Source organism: Nematolebias whitei, chromosome 12 (assembly GCF_014905685.2).
Source record: "Nematolebias whitei isolate Nwh7 chromosome 12, NemWhi1, whole genome shotgun sequence".
In the NCBI taxonomy this organism is placed as follows: domain Eukaryota; kingdom Metazoa; phylum Chordata; class Actinopteri; order Cyprinodontiformes; family Rivulidae; genus Nematolebias; species Nematolebias whitei.
Genome location: NC_056509.1, coordinates 30,927,533 through 30,950,431, shown reverse-complemented (window position 1 = coordinate 30,950,431; position 22,899 = coordinate 30,927,533). Strand labels below are relative to the sequence as shown.

Sequence of the window (22,899 nt, the reverse complement as noted above, 5' to 3'; positions counted from 1 at the left end):
GTGTTAGCATGCAAGACTGGTGGAGTAAGCATTGTGTTCTTCAAAACGAATACTGCCAAACTTTTCTCTTTGGCAACTGAGGGTTCATGTTGCATTGCAGGTTCAGGGTTATGTTGCTTGGAAATGAAACTTCATACCAGAGGTGTGATTGTACCAAAGCTTACAGTTTGTTTGTTTTTTTGTCCATCTTGTTGGTGCGCTATGGGAGGCAACTTTTCAGTTGTGTGTAAGGTTTTCAGTATAGTATGTGAAAGTTGTGTTTCATAGGTGTGTGTGCAAGCTAATTCTGATTTATGTCTTATACGGCTTCTCATATACCATAGCGCACAGAAGGCTATTAACAAGTAATAGCTAAGTTTACTCTTTTTTTTTTTTTTTTTTACCTGGGATTATGGAGTTGTAGCATTTATTTATTTGTTTTTTTTGCATCTATAAAGGCTTGAAATGTCTTAAAATGTGTGCTTACTCAGATATTTTTTGCAGTTGTATGAGCAGTCTCTTTCACAAATGACTTGAGATGCGAAACTCCCAGTTTGGCGCACTTTCCGATACAAAACCTGCCTGGTTGGAGCATCAACATTTCATGTTTTCCTCAGGCTCTGACCTAACCACATTAACTTTTAGGCTGTCAGTAGTTAAGGGTTAGCGTTAAGAAAAAAACGATCTGAACATATCCTGAAAGTCCTTAAAGGCAACATCTCCCACTGTCAAAGAAAAGAGTCAGCACAAGCGAACGAAACGTGGAAAAACAGCTAGAATGGTCATCAGACATCCAAATAACGTGGTCACTGGAAGGCTGCCAGTCATACAGGTTTCTGCAGCCTCATCCGGAGAACTGCAACACCCATCATGCCTTGCTGTGGGAAACAGTACACCAGAATAGTTTGTAACAACACATTAACAGTATTTCAGCTATAGGTTTGCAAATATGTCCCTTTTCCCCCCCAGAGTTTTTACATCACAACAGAACAGATGCATTAACGTGTTGTGCTTCGAAACAAACCCACAAATCTCCCTCACATTACAAGTGGCGATGTAGTAAAGAGAAGAAAGTTAACAAACGAGAGGCCGAGAAACCACATTTCACTTACACGAACAAAAAATGGCGACAAACAGTTTTTAAAAAGACGTAACAGCAGAACAGCCGAATATTTAAAAAAAACATTACAAAGCACTGTGTTTACTTAGTGCTGCTGCAAATTTTACAACCATGTAACACCACCCTTTTTCTATAGGATTTGCCCGTGTTTCAGTCTGTATGGCTGATTTTTATTATGGGTTTGTTTTTAAAACTTTGAACGTTGCTCTGAAACGGAGAACTAGGTGGTAGTATTAAGATTAAAGCACATTCTGGCACATTCCAGGGCTTAACATTACCTTGTTGCTGTTTTAATGATATTGTGTTTTTATGTCAGCAGTCATATTTAATTATTATTATTGTACATCCTGTGTGACAGTAAAACCAACGGCTAGTGCGAATTCATGGGTTTCATGATGTATGTTTGCAGGCTGAGGAGTGGATAAGGTGGAGCTGAAATGACATTGTATACGATCCGTTGATGATAAAAACCACTACAAGCCATTCTTGCTCGTAGTGCTGAGTTTTCTCATTCCTTTTATCCTGCAGAGCAACTGGTTGACGAAGTCCTGGAGGAAGAGAAGGAGATACAAGTTAGAAACTCAGACATGGATTTTAAGGAAGTGCTCAAAGATTATTCGGCGCTTGCAGTAAGAAAAACATCCTAATTTACAACCTTCGATTAGTTTCAGTCTGAATTTTACAGATTAAAAGATTATTGCCGATTCTCCATATTTGAATGATTTTGACGTTACATGCCTGACAGTGAAGACGTGAACAAGTTTGTTTTGATTGGTTTGTTACTGAAACCAACAAAGTCCATGCTCGATAATCCAGGTTTACAATCCAACAATTTTCAGTCAGGTCATCTGGACAGTTTATTTTTTTTGCTGAAACGTTTCACCTTTTTTGGTTTTGAACCAGTTTGACATGACTGTCGACGAGGAAGAGGGCCAGCCACAGAGGAGGGAACGTGCCAAAGACACCATCTTAGCACCAACATAACTGGTTTGTTCCACTTTGGAGTAAGCTGTTTGAGGGAAGAATCAGTTTTGTGTTGTGTTTCCTTGAATGATGAAGCCTTCTGGATCAAAGGTGAAACGTTTCAGAAAAAAAAAAGAAACTGTCAAGATGACCTGACTGAAAATTGTTGGTTTGTTACTGAAAGATAACAAGAAATTTGCGTTAGGTAATTATAAAATGATCCTTAAAAAACTATGAGTTATATTTGAAGGAGCAATTTATAACATCTGGAAAAGTTAGATTGGAAACTGACCAAAGAAGTTAAAAAGTAAGCAAAGCTTTTTCTAAAAACCAAATTTAGGAGGTAATTGCAGCTCCAGTCTATTATACATGACAATAATAAAACAGAATGAAAACCTCATGTCTGTTTTTGTCTACTTATGTTGAGGTAAGCACAGATTAGCTTTAAGTAGAACATGTTTTTGTGGCGCTGTAAAACTTGGAAACTTAAGGGAGTTGCAACTGCTAGTGACTAGTTTAAAATTTAAATTTTAAACTTTGAACTGGTTTTAAAAAAAAATCTCAAAGTTGTCGCCAGCGTTTTCAATGTGTCCCAATTTAGTTTTCTGTAAATTCTTCAGCACTATTGCATAAGACATGTCCTATGTCAGGAAATGGAAAAATTTTAAACCCAGATCTAAAACACCACATATTTACTTGAAAAAACGGTTTTAAAAGCTGTATGCCAGTCGATTAAATTAAACACAGAAGCAGCCACCAAGGTGAGTACAATGTGGGGGCTAGGTTGGCAACAAAATAACGTTTTTGGTCTAAAATTGATCAAAGCCCATGCTCAATAATCCAGGTAAATAATCCAACAATGTTCAGTCAGGTCATCTGGACAGTTTCTTTTTTTGTTGAGACGTTTCATCCTTCATCCAAAGGACTTCATCAGTCCAAGGATCCTCGAACAAACTCAGTCCAAAAGTAGCACACTCCCAAAGTGGACCAACCAGTTTGCTGGTGATAAAATGGTTTCTGGAGTCCGTCCTCTCCCCCGTGACTCCTCTGAGGCAGCCATAGCCAAAGTGGTTCAAAACACAAAAGCATAGCATCTTATCACCAGCAAACTGGTTGGTCCATGTGAGTGTGCTGCTTGTGGGACTGAGTTTGTTGTGGCTCCTCTGAGAGAAAGTCCTTTGTTTGAAGGGCGAAACATCTCAACAAAAAAAATAAATCATCCAGATGACCAGACTGAACGTTGTGGGGCCTAAAATTTAGCTTTTTTTAAAGCCTTGAACATGCAAATAAGTTAGGAGTTTCAAAAATCTGGCAAAGAAAAAGCAGCTGCATGGCTCTCTGGTCGCTTGGTTGCAAACATTCAGAGTTCAGTGAGATCGCAACAGAAAAACGGACTATTTTCTTAGGTTTTGAATCACCAACTAGTCTCCATCGGTCACAGAGATACTCCCTGTAGACTCTAGACATAAAAATGGCTCCATACTGCAGCATTATGAAATGAGCATTCTGTGTGAGGATAACTAGCCGAAAAGAGGAGTAAATGACCAACACGCTCCGTTTGTGAGATCGTTGTCTTTTAAAACGCAGCATACAAATTGGATTATGAAGGAAAGAAGGGAATTCTGGGACGAGGTTGTTTCAGGACGACTGATAGACTGAGGTGAAAACTTCACTGGAATATAAACGGCCTCATTATCTGTGGTATGACACTGCTCACGATCTAATTACCGCCCCCCTCCCCTTCCTCTGCTCCCTTGTTGTACCTGCTATCCATCATTCACCCAGCAGTTGTCTTTTCATTTACCCCCCCCCCCCCCCCCAACAACCCTGTGTGTGTAATGGCCTCTCCTCTCACCTCATTGTCTGGTTTATTTCTAACGTCTGCTCTCTTGTTTTATCTTTGAGTCACACTGAACTCGTCTATCAGTCAGCTCTGTTTTCACTGCTTGTTTGCAGCTCATGATATTCTTCCAGGAGCCAGACTTGAGGGAAGTGTTAGGACCAGGCATCCAGTTTAGATAAATATAGTCAAGGGTAGGGGGCAGGCAGAGCATTGTGTCATAAACTGTTTTTGTACAAGTGTGTGCATGCATGCAGTTTCAGGTGTGGCATTTAGAGGCAGCTGCAGCTTTGGATCCCATTAACCTTGTAGTGTTTTTTTACGTGAACCCCCCCCCCCCACCACCACCACCACCACCACCACACACACACACACACACACACACACACACACACACGCAATCAGGTGGCAGATGGGGAGATCACACAGGGAAATGTTGACATGTGGTGAGTTAATGTGACTGACTGGTCATATCTTTAATTATAGCATGACCTCGTTTGATCTTAAACACTAACCTCATATGGCACTAATAAATATCACAAGTAAGAAAATTATGAAGTTAAATGACAAATTGTTGGGTGCACATTGATCATTTTTGCTTACAATGTCAAACAGGATGTTAGTGTTTGTTGTGAGTATTCTCTGGTCCTTTAAAGATAATTGTGTTTATATGATGAACGATGATACCATACACAAAATAAAATACAATTCACACATTTGATCTTGAACATTTGATCAGATATGATTAATGCCACCTTAACTGAACTCACCTCTATGGGTTTGTAGCAGTCTGTTAGTGCTTCCTGTATAAAGAAAGGCAGACAGTTCAGGGCTTAGACTTGTTGCATCCAAGTTTTCAAAACATTACTTTGTAATTTTCACTCACAGCTACATCTACAGGTGTATTTCAAGTATGGCCTGTATTTATTTATAAGGATGTAAACTATGCAGGACTAGTATTGCTAGGTATTCCTGAGAATGGTTATCACAAGCAGGTACACTTCTGCTAGTACCGTATTTGTCGGACTATAAGGCACACTTAAAATCCTTTAACTTTCTCAAAAATCGACAGTGAGACTTATAATCCGGTGCAACTTATGTATTAATTCTGGTTGTGCTCAATGATCTCAAACCAATTTTATGTGGTTATTGTGAATGAGTTGAATAAAGATTGACTCATCTGACTGTTTTGTTTCACTTAATGCGCCTTATAATCCAAAAAAGAAGGCATTTCTTTTACTTTGTAAATGAAACAGCTGCAAATCAACCATAAAATATCTGGAATTGAAAATAGTCATATAAATTGCTGCGTTTGCTTTCTGTAAGTTTGTTCATCCAGAAGTTTGGGTAGTTGGTGAGATAAATAAAGCTTTACGATGACCTTACTTAGTGATATGTGAGTAAATTTAAGATAAGATCGATCTTATGTTTAGCAAAAAAAAAAAGCTGTTTTTATCCATGATGATAGATTTAAACAAACAAAAAAAAACCAACTAAAACAATAAAATAAAACTAGTATCTCAGATATTTAGCTGCTGCATGTTGTTAAATGTGCCGTACGTCACTGAACAGCAGCTGAACAATACTGTACCTGCAGTTTGCTGATTCTCTCCTCTTCACTGCTGACCTCCAACAACTCATCAATGTCAATCTCCACCTCTGGCATCTCATCTTCCTGAAACACAAACACACTTTGTTAGGGAACTAACGAATTAGACAAGATTATTTGTTTTGCCTCCTAAAATGTGTCTTTTGTTGCTGATCATACAGTCTGCTGGCCTCTTCATATGGATATGTCATTGCACCGGGGTTGGGCTGTTTAGTGGTTAGAGGTGTGTCCAAATCAGCACCACTTCAAAAGGTCCCGCTTCAATGCTTCGCTTTATTTCACCACAAGGTTTGTGCCGTGGAAACATACAGGGAGGATCAACCACTCCCTCCCATCTACCGCATGATGCCTCTTCCAAATGTTTTCCTTTTTAGAGGCAGGAAAGCTGAAAAAAAGCAGCCTCGGAGACTTTGCATCACCACTAGACCAGAAATAATTATCTTCAGTCTGTTTCTTCTGCAAACGTTAACCTAAATGTTTCATCCTGAATGTTCTGCAAGGCACTGTGCGAAACAACAGTGTTGTTATCAGATGTCTCCGGTAAGACCCATTCAAACCCACCGTTCATCAGCTTTCAACTTTGAAGTCAGATTTTGGCATAAAATTATGCAAAGCTCCACAAAATGAGATGTTTTGACAAGTCTTGTGGAAATTATAACCTGCATCCTGCTCCTTCGGCTGTCTTTTTTTTTTTTTTGTCTTCTTCTTCTCATTGTTCCCATCATTTAGTTAAGTCAAAGTGGCTTTAAACAATTCTTCCCCAAACATTCTGTGTTTAAGACAAATACAGTGTACCCAAAGCTCTGCGAATAAGCTAAGAACAAGACTTTAGTTACCATATTTTGGTCCAATGTGTTCAAAGTTGGAAGAACAGTATTAACAATTATAAAACAGGAACTAAATGTTTGAATAGAAACATCTACATTTGACTTTGCGGGATGAAACCTTCTGCTGTGAAACGACAGACAGAAAATCCTTTCCCTGAAATCTTGGATAACTTAAATAATTTTGATTCCCCCCCCCTTCCCCCCGTGAATTAGTCAAAATTATCAAAAACAGCCATTTTGATAAAAACTCAGAATATAATGCATACATCTCAATATATTAACTGCTTCTTTTTCCAAATACAAAGTAGTTTTGTCATGGCGTTTACCGGTAGATAGAACATTTTTGTGTCACCGCTCTAATTTTGGGGATAAAAACACAAGTATTGGAGAAAAACCAAACAGTAGTTGAAAAATAATTAACTTACACTTGTATAGTTTCTTATATTTATGCAAAATGGAAATAAAAACTCTCAAGGTAACTGGTAAAATTCATGTGATTTCTTATAAAGTTTGTATATATTTTTATTTAAACATCAAATTTATGCAAAAAGTAATGGAAATTGTCATTTATCAGTTTCAAACATACAAAAAAAAAAATCCTACATTACAGTATATCCAAGGGTTATTCAACTAAATTGCTCAGGGGGGCACAGTTACTGAAAGCCAAGAGCTCAGGGTCCAGAAATGCATCCGTTATTGTCACTAAGTCAGTTTGTTTTACAATTTAAAATCTAGTTTTATTTAAAAATGAGCCCATTGGTGGGCCGAACTGAGCTCACCATGAGCCTGATTTGGCCCCCGGACCACCAGTTGAACAGCCCCGTTATATTTTCTTTACTGTCTTCCCAAAATCAAAGTGCTACATATTTTTTTTTAAATCATCCAAGCATGTTTTTTTTTCTTTCAGGTTACTGGTATCCTCTCCACCATTTTATCAGCCTTCTTGCCAAACTCTAACTCTGTCGAGCACTAACAGCGTAAAAGTCTGCAGATGAATCTGAGCGAGTTTAATGGCCTTAGGTCAAATGAAACTCGTCAAACATCCAAACCGGTCTGCCAGGGACAAACTGGTAACCAGTCTGCTGTTTGGAACAGTTAAAAGCTGTGATTCGTGCGGACTAATCCACAAGAGTTACTTCCTGGAGGGTTTGAGGGCAAACGGCAGATAAACTATCAATCAATCTCTTAGTCTGTCTGGGTTTTCAATCACTTTGACTCCTGCGTGTGTGTGTATATATGTGTGTGTCACTTGTCAGCACGCCATCTGTCACCCTCCACTCTGTGATCCGTGACGACTGCAAACATGGCCGAGGTGTGAAGCATGACTGCAGGCAAACCTCCAACTACAATCAAATTTTCGCTTGTGCTGACGAGTTGTCAATGTTCTCCTTAGAGAAACTTGTTGGTGTGCATGCCCTGCACTTATGCATGTGAAAAAAAACATCAAGTACACATTTAAAGCAAGCAGGTATTACTGTCCTGGTGGAGCGGGGATGACTAAAATAGTTTAAATCAGCCAGCCTGGAAGCAACAAACCAAAGTGCACATCTGTGTAAGTTACATATAAAAGGCAGTATGTTATTATAGACACGGGCTTATTGTTGCACATGCTAAAGAGGCGTCGATGAAAGACTTGGTGTGTGACTGATGTAAAGAAGACTGTGTGCAAAAGAAAAAACAAGGAGCAAGTGTTTGTTGTGCTGAAGGCAACTTTGTGAAGATTGTGTGTGTGTGTGAAAGAGAAGCATGAAGCAGTGAAGCGTGTGTGTGAAGGATGCACTTGTTTTTCCCTGACAGCTCAGCAGCACTTTCAGTCTGCTTCATCCGTCATGAGGTGAATCAAAGCTCATTTAAGTGACTCAACACAAGTTCTATTTAAATAGTTTGAAGAAGTGAACCGGTCACTCCACCTGCCTCTGCGTCACACTCCTTTACACTCATGGTGCGTTTAAATGAACTTGAACAACCAGCTTTTTTAATAGCCGCTAAGGAGGTAATTGCTTGGCTGCTAAGAAAGATGCTTAAAATAATAGTTGTTCAAAATTAAAATAATGTCTTATTGATGATCCATAATGGCAGCGGAGAAATGACACACAACTGTCTATTTAATGCTGCAACTGAGAAATAAAAAATAAAAAAAACGATTCCCTGATTTATTATTTAACTTGATTTTTTGTGTGTATTCTGATTTATTTTTGATTTATATTTGATTATATGAATTTGATTTCTATTTAAATTTAAAATTTAACAGAAAAACATAAAAACAATTTACAGTGTCTTCTCCAACCATCCTTATGGTATTGAAACACATTTAAAAAGATAAGAAAACCATTAATAATTCAATGGGAACTGAATTTTTTTTCTGTTTTGTGTCCTTTAGAGATGGGCAATATAGCCTCAAATTCATATCACAATATTCCAGAATAATTTGCGATGACACCATCACACTATATGATATATTGATACATTATATTGATACATCACACTATATATGAATATAATATAAAACAAACATTTTCTCTCTGGTTGCAGCTTGTTTGCAGCAGTACTTATTAGCACAAACAAATAAGATTACATGAATCAGATCTCGAGACGGCAGTAGCAAAGACATCACAAAAGTAAATATAGGCATAAAATACTTTGTACTCTGTTGGGCTGGATAAGACTAACTGGCTAACAGGTAAAAATTTTATCAGTACTGAAATAGTTTAACCTTGTAGTTCTTAAGGCTTCTATAATTTGCTATCACCTAAAAAATATGAACCCAAACTTAAAATATAAATGTAAACAAAAAGAAGCAACACGTGCAAATGTATGGTTTAAATACGAAGTTAGCCAGGGTGGGAAGCGAAACCTCGGCCAAGCGATACATAACGGCATAAGTAATTTGTAAAATACTCACAAAGCACCAAAACGGATACAAAAATAAAGGCCGAGCATTCCTTAAAATAATGTTTATCATGTTCATACTAAGATCATCTCGTATGGAGAAAATGATCAAGTTGTTGCTGTTCTGATCAAAACATAAAAATATGTGTGATTTCATGTAATATCACAAGCGCTCATGCCAGGGGCGATTCTAGAATCTGACCTTTAGGGGTGCTCAGCCCCCAGTGCTGACAATGGCTCTTGACTTGAATAACATGGTGGCCATTGGCGCCAGAAGCATTTGCAATGTGGGAGGGGGGACACATTGATGGAGTGACGGGGTCTGGGTGTCCACCCCATAAAATTTTGAATAAAATAGATGTAAAATAGATTTTGTTGGATGTAACTGGGACCCTGTGTAAACAATTTCTTTCCACCACATGTATATATGTGTATGACAAATAAAGAACCTTGAATCCTTGATTGTAATTTCCTGAATTCTGGTGTATTTTAACAGGTTGTTAAACATCTTCGTTTACCTACATAAGTAAACACTTGATTCAATAACTATTTTAGAGAGCATGCCACAAGAAGTAGCCTGACCAACAGCTCTCCTTGTGTGAATAGGGCACACACTGCTTCTCTCACACATCCTAACCCCCCACCCCCACCCCCAACCACACCCCGGTTGACAAATGCCGACAACTGTATTGCAGTGCACAATACTAAATACTACAATGCTATGCTAGATGCACAATACTATACTACTATATATACTATACACACAATATTACAATACTATGCTAGACGCGCTAGCTAAGATGCTACAGACGCAGCGCTCCTCTTCTCTCACAAAGATTTATTACATAATTTGGTGAATCTAAGATTTAACAACTGAGTTTCCTTATAAAATCGTAATGGTCGTTCCTTAACTTTCATGGGTACTGAGTCATAATTTAAGGGTGCTTGAGCACCCCCCAAAAGAGGCTAAAATCACCACTGTCTCACACTCAGAATACTTGATGTGAATGACTCCCAGCAACTACCTCATCAGATTTTAGTTCCGTATCTGTAAAGCTGACTGAGCTGTAGCCATGTTTGTGAAGGCTAATTTTAAATTAGATATGATTTAGATTGACTCCAGAATTTGATCAGTTCCAGATGTGCATCCACTAATTACTTTCTGCAAGTTTTATAAAAGATTTTTTCCTGTGGTTTATGGAGTATTGTGCCAACAGACACACGTGCACACACACGCATGGGCAAAAACATTTTTGTGTGTCTGCAGTCATAGTGCTCACAATTGAAAGTATGCAACTAACAAAAAAAGGGGGTAAGTGATAAATGAACAGAGGAGTCACTGGGAAACAAAACACACAAAATAAAATGCAGTGCGATGGAGAGTGCACAGATACGTAAGTGGGTCACTGATGATGAAGATGATGCAGAGGAAGAGGAGGATTGTGCATCACTGTCAAAAACCTTCCAGCTCAGCATCCTTCTCTCACACTGTGGCACATCAAAGTGACTGGAAGCTCAAGGTGGGATGACATTATCCTCTGAGACCAAGTTAATTAAAGAAATACTATAGAGAATTTACAGGAGGGGGAGGAAGAGATGAAGAGTCAAACGGAACAACGACTAAAAACTGTCCAGGAAAAAACAAAGACAAGTGAGTATATAAGGGGGGCGAACCTTGCTGTGGGTTCTGTTAACTCTAGTAATATGTCTAACAAATTTATTGTCCCTTCCTCACACTCCTCCCCGTTGCCCTCCAGCAAAACAGTTTGCTGAACCCATTTTAAAAAAACACAGGTGATGTGACTTCAGAGGATAAAGCCAGCAGCTGCAGCAAAATCTCTTTCCCACGCTGATTCAGGTGAACTCCAGAGGAGACGCATCAAAAAGGAGAGCTGCCAGAAACAGGAGAGGTGGAGGGAGGAAATGTTCAAGGGAAAGTTTCAGCTAAAAATAAGTCATTTGCTTCACAACAAGCCTCCATTAGGCAGAATGTATTTCATAAACTTTGCTTAGAAGAGAATTTCTAGTAGAAACTTTTGTGAACGCCCATTACTGGTGTCAAATGTTACATTTGATGATCCCAAAATGTTTCTGCATTAGTTGTTTTTATTTAGTCATGCTTTAATTTTTCACATAAAGAAATGTTTCAGCTGGTATTTTAATTAAGTCAGATCCTGGGGAATGTTTATTATAAACAAGCAATACCTTACCTGTTGCAGATAGACTTTTGAACAACCTCCGATTGCTGAAATAAGAGTTTAATTCTGACTGGAGCAGCTAGCTCAATTGGGACCAAAACCAAAAGCTAGTATCTCACTGGGCTGCAACTGTTAGAGAATAGTTGGTGAGTCAAATTTGACTCTATTGTAGAGTTGCATTCAGGCCCAGAAAATCTGATCCGACCCGGCCCCAGCACTCAGTCATAATTTCCAAACCCCACCTGACCCGACGAATTAACAGTAATTACAGGTCCAAACCCGAAAATACCTCCAACATTTTTAATTAGTTATTAACGGTCAGGGACGCGCAGCTGAATTAAAGATGCAGAAGATTCTAAGCTGACGGTGTTTGTCCTTTCATGGCCGTAAAAAAACATTTAAACCCTGTTTCTGACTGCTTTCTTCTGAATTACTGAGACACGCGGACAGTTCTGACACACACGTCTGCTTTGGGATCTCACCTGTTTGGGTCATCGGCCGCGCGCGTCCGCTGAGTGCAGCGGCAGGATGAACGTCCATTTGGGCGATGGGTCGCTGCCTGGCAGTCCAGTCCCATCTGAAGCTTAACTTAACTTTTTACCTCTTTCAAAGCCAGTCAGCTCATGGTGAAATGACTATGTGCGACTGATGGATGAAGTATGGCAGGCCATGTTATCATATAATTGGATTGCGGCTGATCCTGGCCTAATTAAAAGCCCGAGACTGGCCCGCCCATTGATCATATTATAACGGCCTGGCCTGGCCTGGCCCTAATCCGGGTTGGTCCGGGCCGGGTCAGGTTTCGGGTTAGAAATGACAGCTCTACTCTATTGTGAGAAAATACGCAACTTTTCAGTTGAAGTATCAGAATTTGGAGCATTTACAACCAAGTCAGCAGGACATATGGCCGCATTTTGCACAACCAGTTTTTGAATCCTCATTTAACCACATTGTAGCCACCTCAGCTCACGTTTTTGATTTAATCCACTGAGAACACTTTTCAAATGAAAATAGGCACATTTAGACCAGTTATTACAGTTATTATTATTCATCACTGGCGTGTTTTGCAGACATGTTTTGTGTCAGAGGAGGGTTCTCGTGCAGGTGTCAGCTCTTGTGTTCTTAAGATGAATTGGAGACGCCATCGACAAAATCAAGAAAGACACAAACTTAAGATCCCCACGACAATTCTGACTATTTTTGAGATAAAATATATTTGAACATGTTGGATACTGGGCAGCATGGTGGCACAGTTGGTAGAGCTGCTTCCTCTCAGCGAGAAAGTTGCCAGTTTAAATCCCGGTCCGGGGGCCTTTCTGGGTGGAGTTTGCATGTTCTCTCTGTGCATGCGTGAATTTTCTCCAGTTACTCCAGTTTCCTCCCACAGACCAAAAACATGCATGTTAGGCTGATTGCTAACTCTCAATTGTCCCTAGGTGTGAGTGAGAGAATGAATGGTTGTTTGTCTCATTTGTCTCTATGTGTCCCTGTGATGGACTGGAGACCTGTCCAGGGTGAACCCTGCCTCTCATACAGTGATGGCTGAACATGGGCAGCAGTGACCCCTATGACCCTAAAAGGACGAAGTGGGTAAAAATAAATAGATGGATATTCAGTCAACAAAACTGGGAGTCTGTGTGACTCAAGCAGGGAAACAGAACATTTGGGAACATTTCGTGACATTCTGGAGATTCCCTCACAAATGCTGTTTGCCAGAGATGGTACCTGAAGGAGATTACTGTCTCCCTAATCTGTGAATCTCACAGATTTTATAAAGGTTTCTGTATTTTATATTTATTAACTTTTATTTAACCAGGCAAATCCCACTGAGACCAAATATCTTATTTTGTAAGGGAGGCCTGGGCCTGAAGGCGGCGTAACATGCATGTCTTACTCATCTGCTCACACAGACTCATGTTCGGCATTTTGTTTTTGTACTACTAGTGCTTAGCCTATTCTTAATTCATATCTTAGATCATACTTTTGTTGGATGTAACTGGGACCCTGTGTGCACAATTTAATTCCACCTCATGTACCACATATGATGCAAATGACAATAAAGAAACCTTGACCTTGACCTTGACCTTGACGTTTATGGACTTTGGATGGAAACCGGAGTACTCGGAGAAAACTCAAAACACAAGGAGAACATGCAAACTTCACACAAAAAAGACCCCAGTTCCAAACTGGGGATTGAACCCAGGACCTTCTTGCTGTGAGATAACAGTGCTAAGAAGCTTTCATGTTATAAACCTTTAGATTTTTGAAATACATGGTAATTTGCATAGCATATAGGGTCGTTTGAAATATCAGTAGCTGCTCATTGTACTTGCAATAGAAATATAACATTTCTGCCAAAATAACCACATAATGCCAAATTGATTGTGATGTAAAGGTTCATAACCTTACCCCGTTTCAAAAAATCTGAACTATCTCTTTAAGTTTGAAATTGATCTAAGAGTCAGTTTCATGGGCATTATAAACCTACAGTTAATTAATCTTTATACGTTTCTATATCCTCTTTGTTAGGAGTAATCTCCTCAGATTTCTGTATAATCTGCTTCTGCCCCCAACGCTTAAAATCTTAAGGTATTGCTACACAAAATCAAATTAACTTTTTCCTTTAAGAAAAAATGTCCTTGTATGAATGTAAGAGGCAACTTTAAAAATGGCAGCATTTGTCTTTTGAACACAGGATTTGTTTTGCTGTAGTAGTAGCCAGACAGTTCTTGCCGGAGGCTGATTATTTGACAGCTGAGACCCAACCAGACCTTTGTCCTCACTGCAAGCCGAACGCTTCCAGGAAAACTGGGCTTAAAAAAAACATCAATACTGCAAGGTCAAAGCAGCCAACCAGTTAGAAAGCCTGATCATCGAAGCGTTCACAGATTTATGTAAATCAGAGGAAAATCAGAAAAGCTATCATAAAAAGCAGAAAGACACAAAGATTCTGACTTTCCGACAGATTTAAGACACTTTCATTCTGACCGCAGCACTTTAATTATATTTTAACGTACTAAACTCCTCCATATATAAAACATAGTCTTATTACACCAGATATTTAAATAAAGCTTTGATTGGTTTGACTGTTAAATGTTAAAAAATACCCCAAAAAAGTATGTCCACGTTAAAAACAAATGTTAAACCTAGTGAAGTTTAGTTATCTGTGCATTAAACATTTCGTTCGCTTGTGCAACACCTCAGCTCATGTTAGTTTTCTTTCAGCTGCTCTCTTCCACAGCGAGTGAACTCGCACAAAAGGTTTGGCAGTTGTTTCACACCGGATGCCCTTCCTGATGCAACCTGGGCTCAAACCTGCAACCTTGGGATAACAAGACTGTGGTATTGACCACTGAGCTACCACAGCTCCTTAATATTTCAATTTGTATGTACAGTAGTTAAAGAAAATATGCTTTTTTTTGTTTTTAACATGTAAGCCCTGGAAATGGTCTTTGGGAAGCCCTGAAGAAAAAAAGCAGCATACTTTTTAAATAGGTATAACACTTATTATGTTTTAAGCGTACTAAAGATTTGTTTTATGCATGTCAAAAAAAAAAAATTATTAATCTCATTGACACTTACACCCTTTGTCTTACAAAGTCTAGAAACAGGGGAAATGCTGGGTTGTCTTTATTTCTTTTGCATGTCACTTGATGCATGCAAAGGTGGCTAACACGCCCATATCAGAACACAAATGTCTGACTTTGAGAGTCAAAACAACCTCATACTCATTCCTTTACCGCCTTCTCTCCATCTCTCTCTGCCTTCTTCCCTCTGTGAATGCTGATGCTGCTTTGCATCTCCTCAAAGCTCCGAGCCTAACGACTGAGTCAGGGCTCGAATGCGGCCATGCAGTTTAAAAATTGTCACAGCTTGCTGACTATGAAACCAGTAATTAGCTGGATCTTCCTGGGATGGCAGAAAGACAAGAAAGTCATTGTGCATGTGTGAAAAAGGTACACCCAGTCTTTTAGTCAGGCTCTTGTTGACTTTTACTTGAAGGCTTTGTCATCTTTGGTTGCCATTTATTTCTGTTCCGTAAACATTAATTCAAAGTATTGAATTAATGTAAATGAATTTAACTGATCTTGGTTGGATCAGGTAAAGATGAAGATATATTCTGTGGTGGCTTGCAAGTTTCTGGTCGTGGACTTAATTAAACCCGAGGCATGTGTTAAAGGTCGCCTGCATAGCTAATGTGGCTCGTCTCTGTAAACGCTACAGGGATTTCAGCGGCATTAATCCTGGAAGGAGGAGGATGTAAAGCAGGTGGGCGGATGCTCCCAGAGACTTAAGAGTTAGGTCAAAAAAGAGGAGGATGGGTGTAGACAATGAAAGACAAATGAAAAGAGTAGCATGGCTTAAATATGGGGTGAACTAAACACACAGCAAACTTTGTAGTCGGTGTTGATTTTCTGAAATTGACTCTCTGTGCTGCCAGAAAGTCTCAGCAGCTGGTGAGTATCTGCCAGCCGAGAGGCCTCCTTGTCAACGCCTCTGATTCGTTTCGCAGCACATGCACGTCCACGGTGTGAACTGTGTTGACGGACACTCGGCGGGGATCTATTTTTGTCTGTGCGATTTAAATGTCAGCTGAATAAAAGCAAAGCATCTGTCTGCCTTTCCAAGCACATGCTGTATACAGTAAACATGGTGTCCGTCCTCGCCAGCTCCATGAACACATCAGGGTCATTCATTAAAAGCAAACGACTGGTTTAATCTCCCAGCATGTAGATCTGTCAGCTTATAATAATTAAACTAATGATTGTTATGACACAACTAGACTGTGTAAATTGTTTTTTGAGAAGGATTTCTTGTTCGTTTGAGTAGCTTTGACTGTAAAATAACGCTCCTGGACATGAGCTCTGATGCGTGAGTTTACCTTGGCATGCTACTGAATGTTCAGTGACTTGAGATGTTCCTATGTAAGTGGTTGTTCCTGTTTCACAAGAACCACATGAACGAAAAGCTAGGGGAAAATCTTTCTGACAGTGTCATAGGTGAAGCAGAAGACAAAATATTAATGATGAAGAGGAGGAGGAATGAAGGACGTTAAGCTTTTAATCGTTCGTGTTGACAGTCAGAGGGCAGAATTCAGTAACACAACCCAGATTTCTTGGTCGACCTGACAAACACACACACCCTGCCTTGAAGCAATTCTTATACAAAACATTATGCAAACGATCAACCCATTTAATTGAAGTGGAGATGATCCGCAGAAAACGAAAGCAGCTGAATCATCTGTATCGTCTAAAAAGATGCTTTATCTCTGACTTCTCTTGCTCCATTTGTTCTGAATATGCAGACTGACCTGTAAGATTTGTCTCATTCTCATCTGTTTGTGGAAACATACCCCCAGGTGCTCACCAACGTTAGTCTGCCGATGACCAGAGTGATATTGTCGAACCACCGACTGTGTGGCTCCAAACAAAACCACAGACACCGAAGACCTGAGGGCAACACATCATGCACCAAGAGTGTCTGATATCTTTGACTTACTGTTTTACTGAAGATGAGGCTAACAAAAGTAGGGCATTATGATTAAAAGCTGACTGACTGGCTGTGTCATTCATTAGTTATTATTTTTTTATTTTTAAAGGACTACCTGAGTACTTAGTCCATCAAAAAATTGTCTCCAGCTCAAAAAATTGTCTCCGGAGGTCTCCAGCTGTAAGTCCTTGGGTGTGCACCTGAATGACAACCTCAGCCTGATCAAGAAAGCGCATCAGAGACTCTACTTCCTCAGGAGGCTGAGGCGAACTGGTCTGGGAAGCTCAGTCCTCACCTCCTTCTACAGGTGTGCAGTGGAGAGCATCCTGTGCTCCAGCATCAATGTGTGGCATGGAGGCTGCACAGCTGCAGAAAGAAAAGCTTTGCAGAGAGTGGTGAAGGCTGCATAGAAGATGTTGGAGTCAGCCTCCCCACCATCACAGACATTTACACCTCCAGATGCAGGAAGAGGGCCACCTGCATCATGAAGGACCCCACTCACCCAGCACACACACACACACACTTTTTGCCCCGCTCCTCTCAGGAAGGAGGTTAAGGAGCATTAAGTGTAGAACCTCTAGACTGAGGAACAGCTTCTACCCTGAGGCTGTTAGACTCATGAATCTCTAACCAGAATAATCACTGTGAAAAATCACATCATGTTGCTGCTGATCTGTTTCATGTTGCTGCTGATCTGTTTCAATGTTGCTGCTGATCTGTTTCATGTTGCTGTGCTCATTCGCGCTCATCTGCTCACACAGACTCATGTTCGTGCTGCAGTTCGGCGTATTGTGTTTATTGTTTTTATGCTATTAGTGCTAAGCGTATTTTTAGTTAATGTTTTTCTTAGTTCATATCTTCAATCAATCAATCAACCTTTATTTAGACAGGTAAATCCCATTGAGCCTCGAGGACTCATTTACAAGAGAGACCTGATTTCAACAAAGAATGATGACAACAATGGACAACAGCAACAACAATAAACAGTTATAAAAAGTCATACTGCAGGTTTTTTTTTTGGTTTTTTTTACAAATAGGATGGCTAAAAGGAAAAGGTAACAACAACAAAAAACAGCTAGATTCTAAGGCGAATGTAGAAAACTAAAAACAGGATCATGTCTGCATTGGTCCCTGCCAGGAGTCCAACAGATTCTTAAAGCCACTTAAAGAGGACAAGGTCGAGAGCTTCAGATCTTTTTGTAAGATATTCCAGGAAACAGGAGCAGAGTAGGAGAAGACCCTTTTGCCTAGTTCAGTCCTCATTGATGGAACTTTGCAGGTAATAATGTCCTGAGATCTTAGATCTTATTACTGTTTTTCGTTTACATTTTATTGATGGATGTAACTGGGACCCTGTGTACACAATTTCGTTCCACCACATGTACCACATGTGCTGTGTATGACAAATAAATAAAGAAATATCTGTGATTAGAACAGTGTGGCCACTCCACAAAATGGCCACTTTCTGCAACAACAAGCAAGGGTGTATCTAAAAGAAATTGAGTAAACATTAAGGTAACTGTGCCTACTCTTTACTGAATAAACATGTTTACAGTTTGTGGGATTTCACCAATGTTTCTGTGATGTCATCACTAGTGGCCTGTGCAGTGTTGTATAGAAGAGCAGGCTGTGTAAAAACACAAAAATGTTGCTTTTTTCAATTTCTTAGAACCCAAGTGCTTTCAACATTAAGCCATTCCTGCTATTGACTATCAACATTTAATTAAGAAACAAACTAACTGGATTTACAAATTCCCTTCCATTACTGACAACTGGCATTATCTTCTGAGAAACTCTAAAAATCATGTGCAATCTTTAACCTTCACTTTTTCTGCAGCATGCACCCCAACAGAAATACAAAATAACGTGTGCAAACATACAGAGAATTTATTACTGCAAGGTAAAAATGTTAACTTATCAATCATCTTTGATGAGCCTTTTAACTTTATCATTAGGATAAATTAATTATGAACTGCCCCTTCTTTACAGTAGAACAGATGTATGTTAGTGCATCTTCATTATATTGTCAGCTCTTGACACTGGTTTTGAAAACCCATCCAGTAAACAGGGTATAAATAACCTCCACCAGTGTCTGCTCAAGGTAAGCATGATAATGTCAAGGTTTCCACTTTATTAGGAGCTACACTGTCATCAGGCCTGACTTCCTCTTTACGCTCTTCGTCCTCTACCTTTTCCCCTCTCTTCTCTCCATCCTTTGAACAGCAAAATAAAAAAAGGCAACATATCTCTGGAGAGCAGGAGGGCATCTATCTCTGACAGAGCTCACATTTTGTTTTTCAATAAGCTAGAGAGCTATGGACACAAAAGATACACAAAAATAAGTAAATTAACTATTAAAAATGGCTAATTTGCACAGAATATATAGTTTTCCATTAAAAATGCAATATCCCTCCTTTGTTTTGGTCAATGATGACTTTTAAATTGATCAATCATCAATACATTTTCTTATAAAAATAAAAAAAAATAATGCCTCTTTCCATTTGTCAATTTATTATAAAACAGTGATGAACCATGGCTATAAGAGCTGGGCCTTCAGCTGGGGTATAATATTGTAACAACCTAACGTCAAAATCCTTACAAATTTGTGAACTTACTTTACTAATTTAATTTTTTATAGTCACTAACAATTCAATTCAGTTTATTTATATAGCGCCAAGTCACAACAGAAGTCGTCTCAGGGCACTGAACAGAAACATTAATATGTAAAAATCATAATTTAACACTATTTATCTGAGGAGCAGACTGCTTTGAGTTTACCTCCATCACAGAACTCTCATCTTGAGCAAGCATGAATGCGACAGTGGAAAGGAAAAACTCCCTCATGAGGAAGAAACCTTTAGCAGAACCAGACTCAGGACAAGCATCCATCTTCTTAGTCCGGCTGGGTTTGAGAGGAACGGATACACAATGGCAGGTCAAGAATCACATGTTAAGATAGAAATAGTATCAAATGAAAAATATTCAATTTTAACAATTCATTGAAGGAAATTAGGTCAGTTTGTCTTCTAGTAGTCTAAGCCTATAACAAGCCAACCCTAATTAAAGGATTTATCAAAAATCTTAAAACTGGACAAACAACAAACATAAATGCCAATTCATCACTAAACCGTTAAAGCAAGGTTAGTGCATTTGTACACAAAAAACAAAAAAGTCCACCCATTTCTGTTCTAAAACTACCCAGCACCCAGTCTGTTGTGTTCAAGTTGAACATATAATTTCAATAATTCATATGGAAATTTACCAGTAACTCACACAACTTACTGTTTCTGTCAGAGCTCAATTTTCAGTTTCAAACAAAACAGTTTGCTGGGGATTCTCGAAGGCTCAAAACCTTGTAGCTATTATTATTTAGTTAACATTTTCTGTATTTGAGCCTCTTTTTGTGCTGCAGGACACAACCTGCTCCTACACAAACACACACACGAACCTTTGAACTACTCTGTAATGCAGTATCAGGTTTTCTTATGAAACTGATATAGAGGGTGACCTTTAAGCCGGACCAGCATGGTCAAATCAGCAGCCCCACCTCCACCATTTCTCTCTCTCACACACAAACTGCACTCCCATGGCTTTCAGTGTGGAGGTATCTCCAGACATGGAGAGAGTGGGACTTCCTGTTTATGATCATGTGAGCAAATATTACCAGCAAAGCTGTAAAAACCACCTGCACAACATTCCTGCTAATTGTTGAAAGTGATGATGAGCCGCTGTAAGAAAGCCTTGATGCACTGAAACAATGTTGATAGAATCATACACTGGTGTCAGTTTCTGCTTTCCCACCTGCGTTTCGAACAGCGGACACATAATACAGGAAAGCTGAGAGAGTCAGGGGATCATCCTGTGGAAATATTTGAGGTTTCATGGTGCTTGGAAGATCTGAGGCAAGTCCAGATCATTTGAAACTGGGCTCTGCAGAAATGTTATTAATATCTTACATGTTGTAGATAGCTCTTTGAACGGCTTCATTTTAGAAACATGCATCGTTTAAAGAGCTATCTACAACAGGTAAGATATTAATTATTCATAACCTTTCCACAGATCCTTATTTCAAAATAACATTCCCTTTTAACAACAACAACAACAACAAAAACGAGTTAAAAACAGCTCAATAAAAGATGATCTCAGAGTCTTGCGTCCTGCACTGATTTACTTGCACTCTTCATTTGCATTCACAAATGAAGCCCCACCTGAAAACCTCCACGCAGGAAGATAAAAGTAAATTTAGCATGACATGTTTCCGACGCTGAAACATTCAGCCTGTCTGCAGGAAGAAGCTTCAGACAAACCTGACATCTGAGCTCAGCTGGCTTCAAAATGCTAATCCAGTCCACTTTCTCTGTCGGGGCTACACGAACCACAGGGGGACTGGTGAAGAGACAACAACCGAACAGATGCCATTTTAGCACCTTTCTCTTTAGCAGAGGGGAGGTAGATGCGTGGAGCTGCAGGAAACCATAAAAACTGTATCCACACATGCAGAGTCTGTTAGCTGAGGGAGATACATTTGCAGTACGGTGCTGTGCAGCAGAGGGAGAAATGACTGAAACAGATGCTGTAATGCTCAGTGTCCCACTGTGATTTCTGCAGGTTTGCATGCTTTGCAAACAAGCACAGCCCACCCGCTCTGATAATCAGAATTATTAGATGTGCACAAACCTCATCAGAACCAAGAGTCAGAGGAGGTGCTTGGTTTTGGAGGAGAGTCACAGCATCAGCACATCCTTTAACCTACTGCCCTTATTCAGCCCCCTCCCCCTGCTTCACGGCTATCTGCATGGCAGCATACTGTAGTGTAACCTCCCACGCCCCCACCCCTCACACACACATACACACTTGTTTAAAATAAATGTTAAAGAGTCCTGCGTGGACGTGACGGCGCACAGTAATTGGGCAGCCAATAACGCGCAGATGCACCCGAGAGAAAAACAAACAAACATTTATTTTAAGGGTAAGATAATTGGAACAGAAAAGTCACAAATGCTAATCTCAGCAGGTCCTCTCATAAATCATCTGGAATTAGGAATTGGCTTTTGGTGGTGTTTGATGGAGGAGGTGGATTAATATTTGCACGCTTGGGGAAAAAAAAAGACGCGTTTGGTGCGTAAAAACGTGAAATGAGAGCTTCTCTGTCCCTTCACATCAACATTTCTGCCCTCATCGACAAATGAATTATCATCATCATCATCATCATCATCATCATCATGGTCATCATCATCATCATCATTATTATTATTATTATTATTATTAAGGCACAAAGAGAAACCACATTATTCTGCATCCCCCTATCTCCATGTGGTCATGCAGGTGCCAAGGACCACCCCCCCCCCCCCCCACACACACACACACACACACACACTCACCTCACAGTTATACAGGTAAACGAGCTGCTCAATGATCCACTCCTCCAGCTGCAGCCTCTTCCGGAGCTCCTTCCTGTCGTAGCGCACCGTCACTTTGCCCTGCCTCCTGTGGTTCTGGTCCTCCTCGGTGATGGACCCCTCGCAGCCCACTCGCGGAGGTGCGCCCTGGAAGAAGACGCGGCTGCCGTCGGGGGGCAGAGGAGAGGCGGTGGTCTCGGTACTGGCGGCCGACATGTTGGCAGGGATAAGAGGGTGCTTTGGTGGTGGTAGGGGGTTCCTTGACTAAATAAAAAGTGTGAATGAAGAGGAGGCGCACTGCGGAGCTGGACTGCAGGCAGGAGGAGAATGTGAGGAGCTTTTAAACAGCTGCTATTTAAAGCAGCAGAGAGGAGGAGGAGGAGCGCGCGCTGCAAGAAACGACGATGGACGGAGCTGTTTGGAGGATGAAATCCAACTCTGCTCTTCTGCTGATGGATGATTGGAGGAGGAACCTGCACAGAATCTGCCAATACTTTATTTAAACTCTTTAAATTTACTTTGGTATGGCAAGTTTTATCACAAATGTTGATTTCAAAGTGGGGGTTAGTTTATTATTTGCAGCGT

The 22,899-nt window shown here is 39.9% G+C and overlaps 1 protein-coding gene across 1 annotated transcript; it reads right to left on the bottom strand.

The window, feature by feature from the left end:
• Nucleotides 1–301: 301 nt before the first annotated feature.
• On the bottom strand, nucleotides 302–22,643 carry ppp1r14c (protein phosphatase 1, regulatory (inhibitor) subunit 14C). Its single transcript, XM_037685403.1, has 4 exons — nucleotides 22,297–22,643; nucleotides 5,494–5,577; nucleotides 4,673–4,705; nucleotides 302–1,647 (listed from the first exon to the last, which is right to left on the bottom strand). The coding sequence occupies exons 1-4, from the start codon at nucleotides 22,528–22,530 to the stop codon at nucleotides 1,573–1,575; spliced, it is 426 nt and encodes a 141-aa protein (XP_037541331.1). The 5' UTR covers nucleotides 22,531–22,643; the 3' UTR covers nucleotides 302–1,572.
• Between the last annotated feature and the right edge of the window lie 256 nt (nucleotides 22,644–22,899).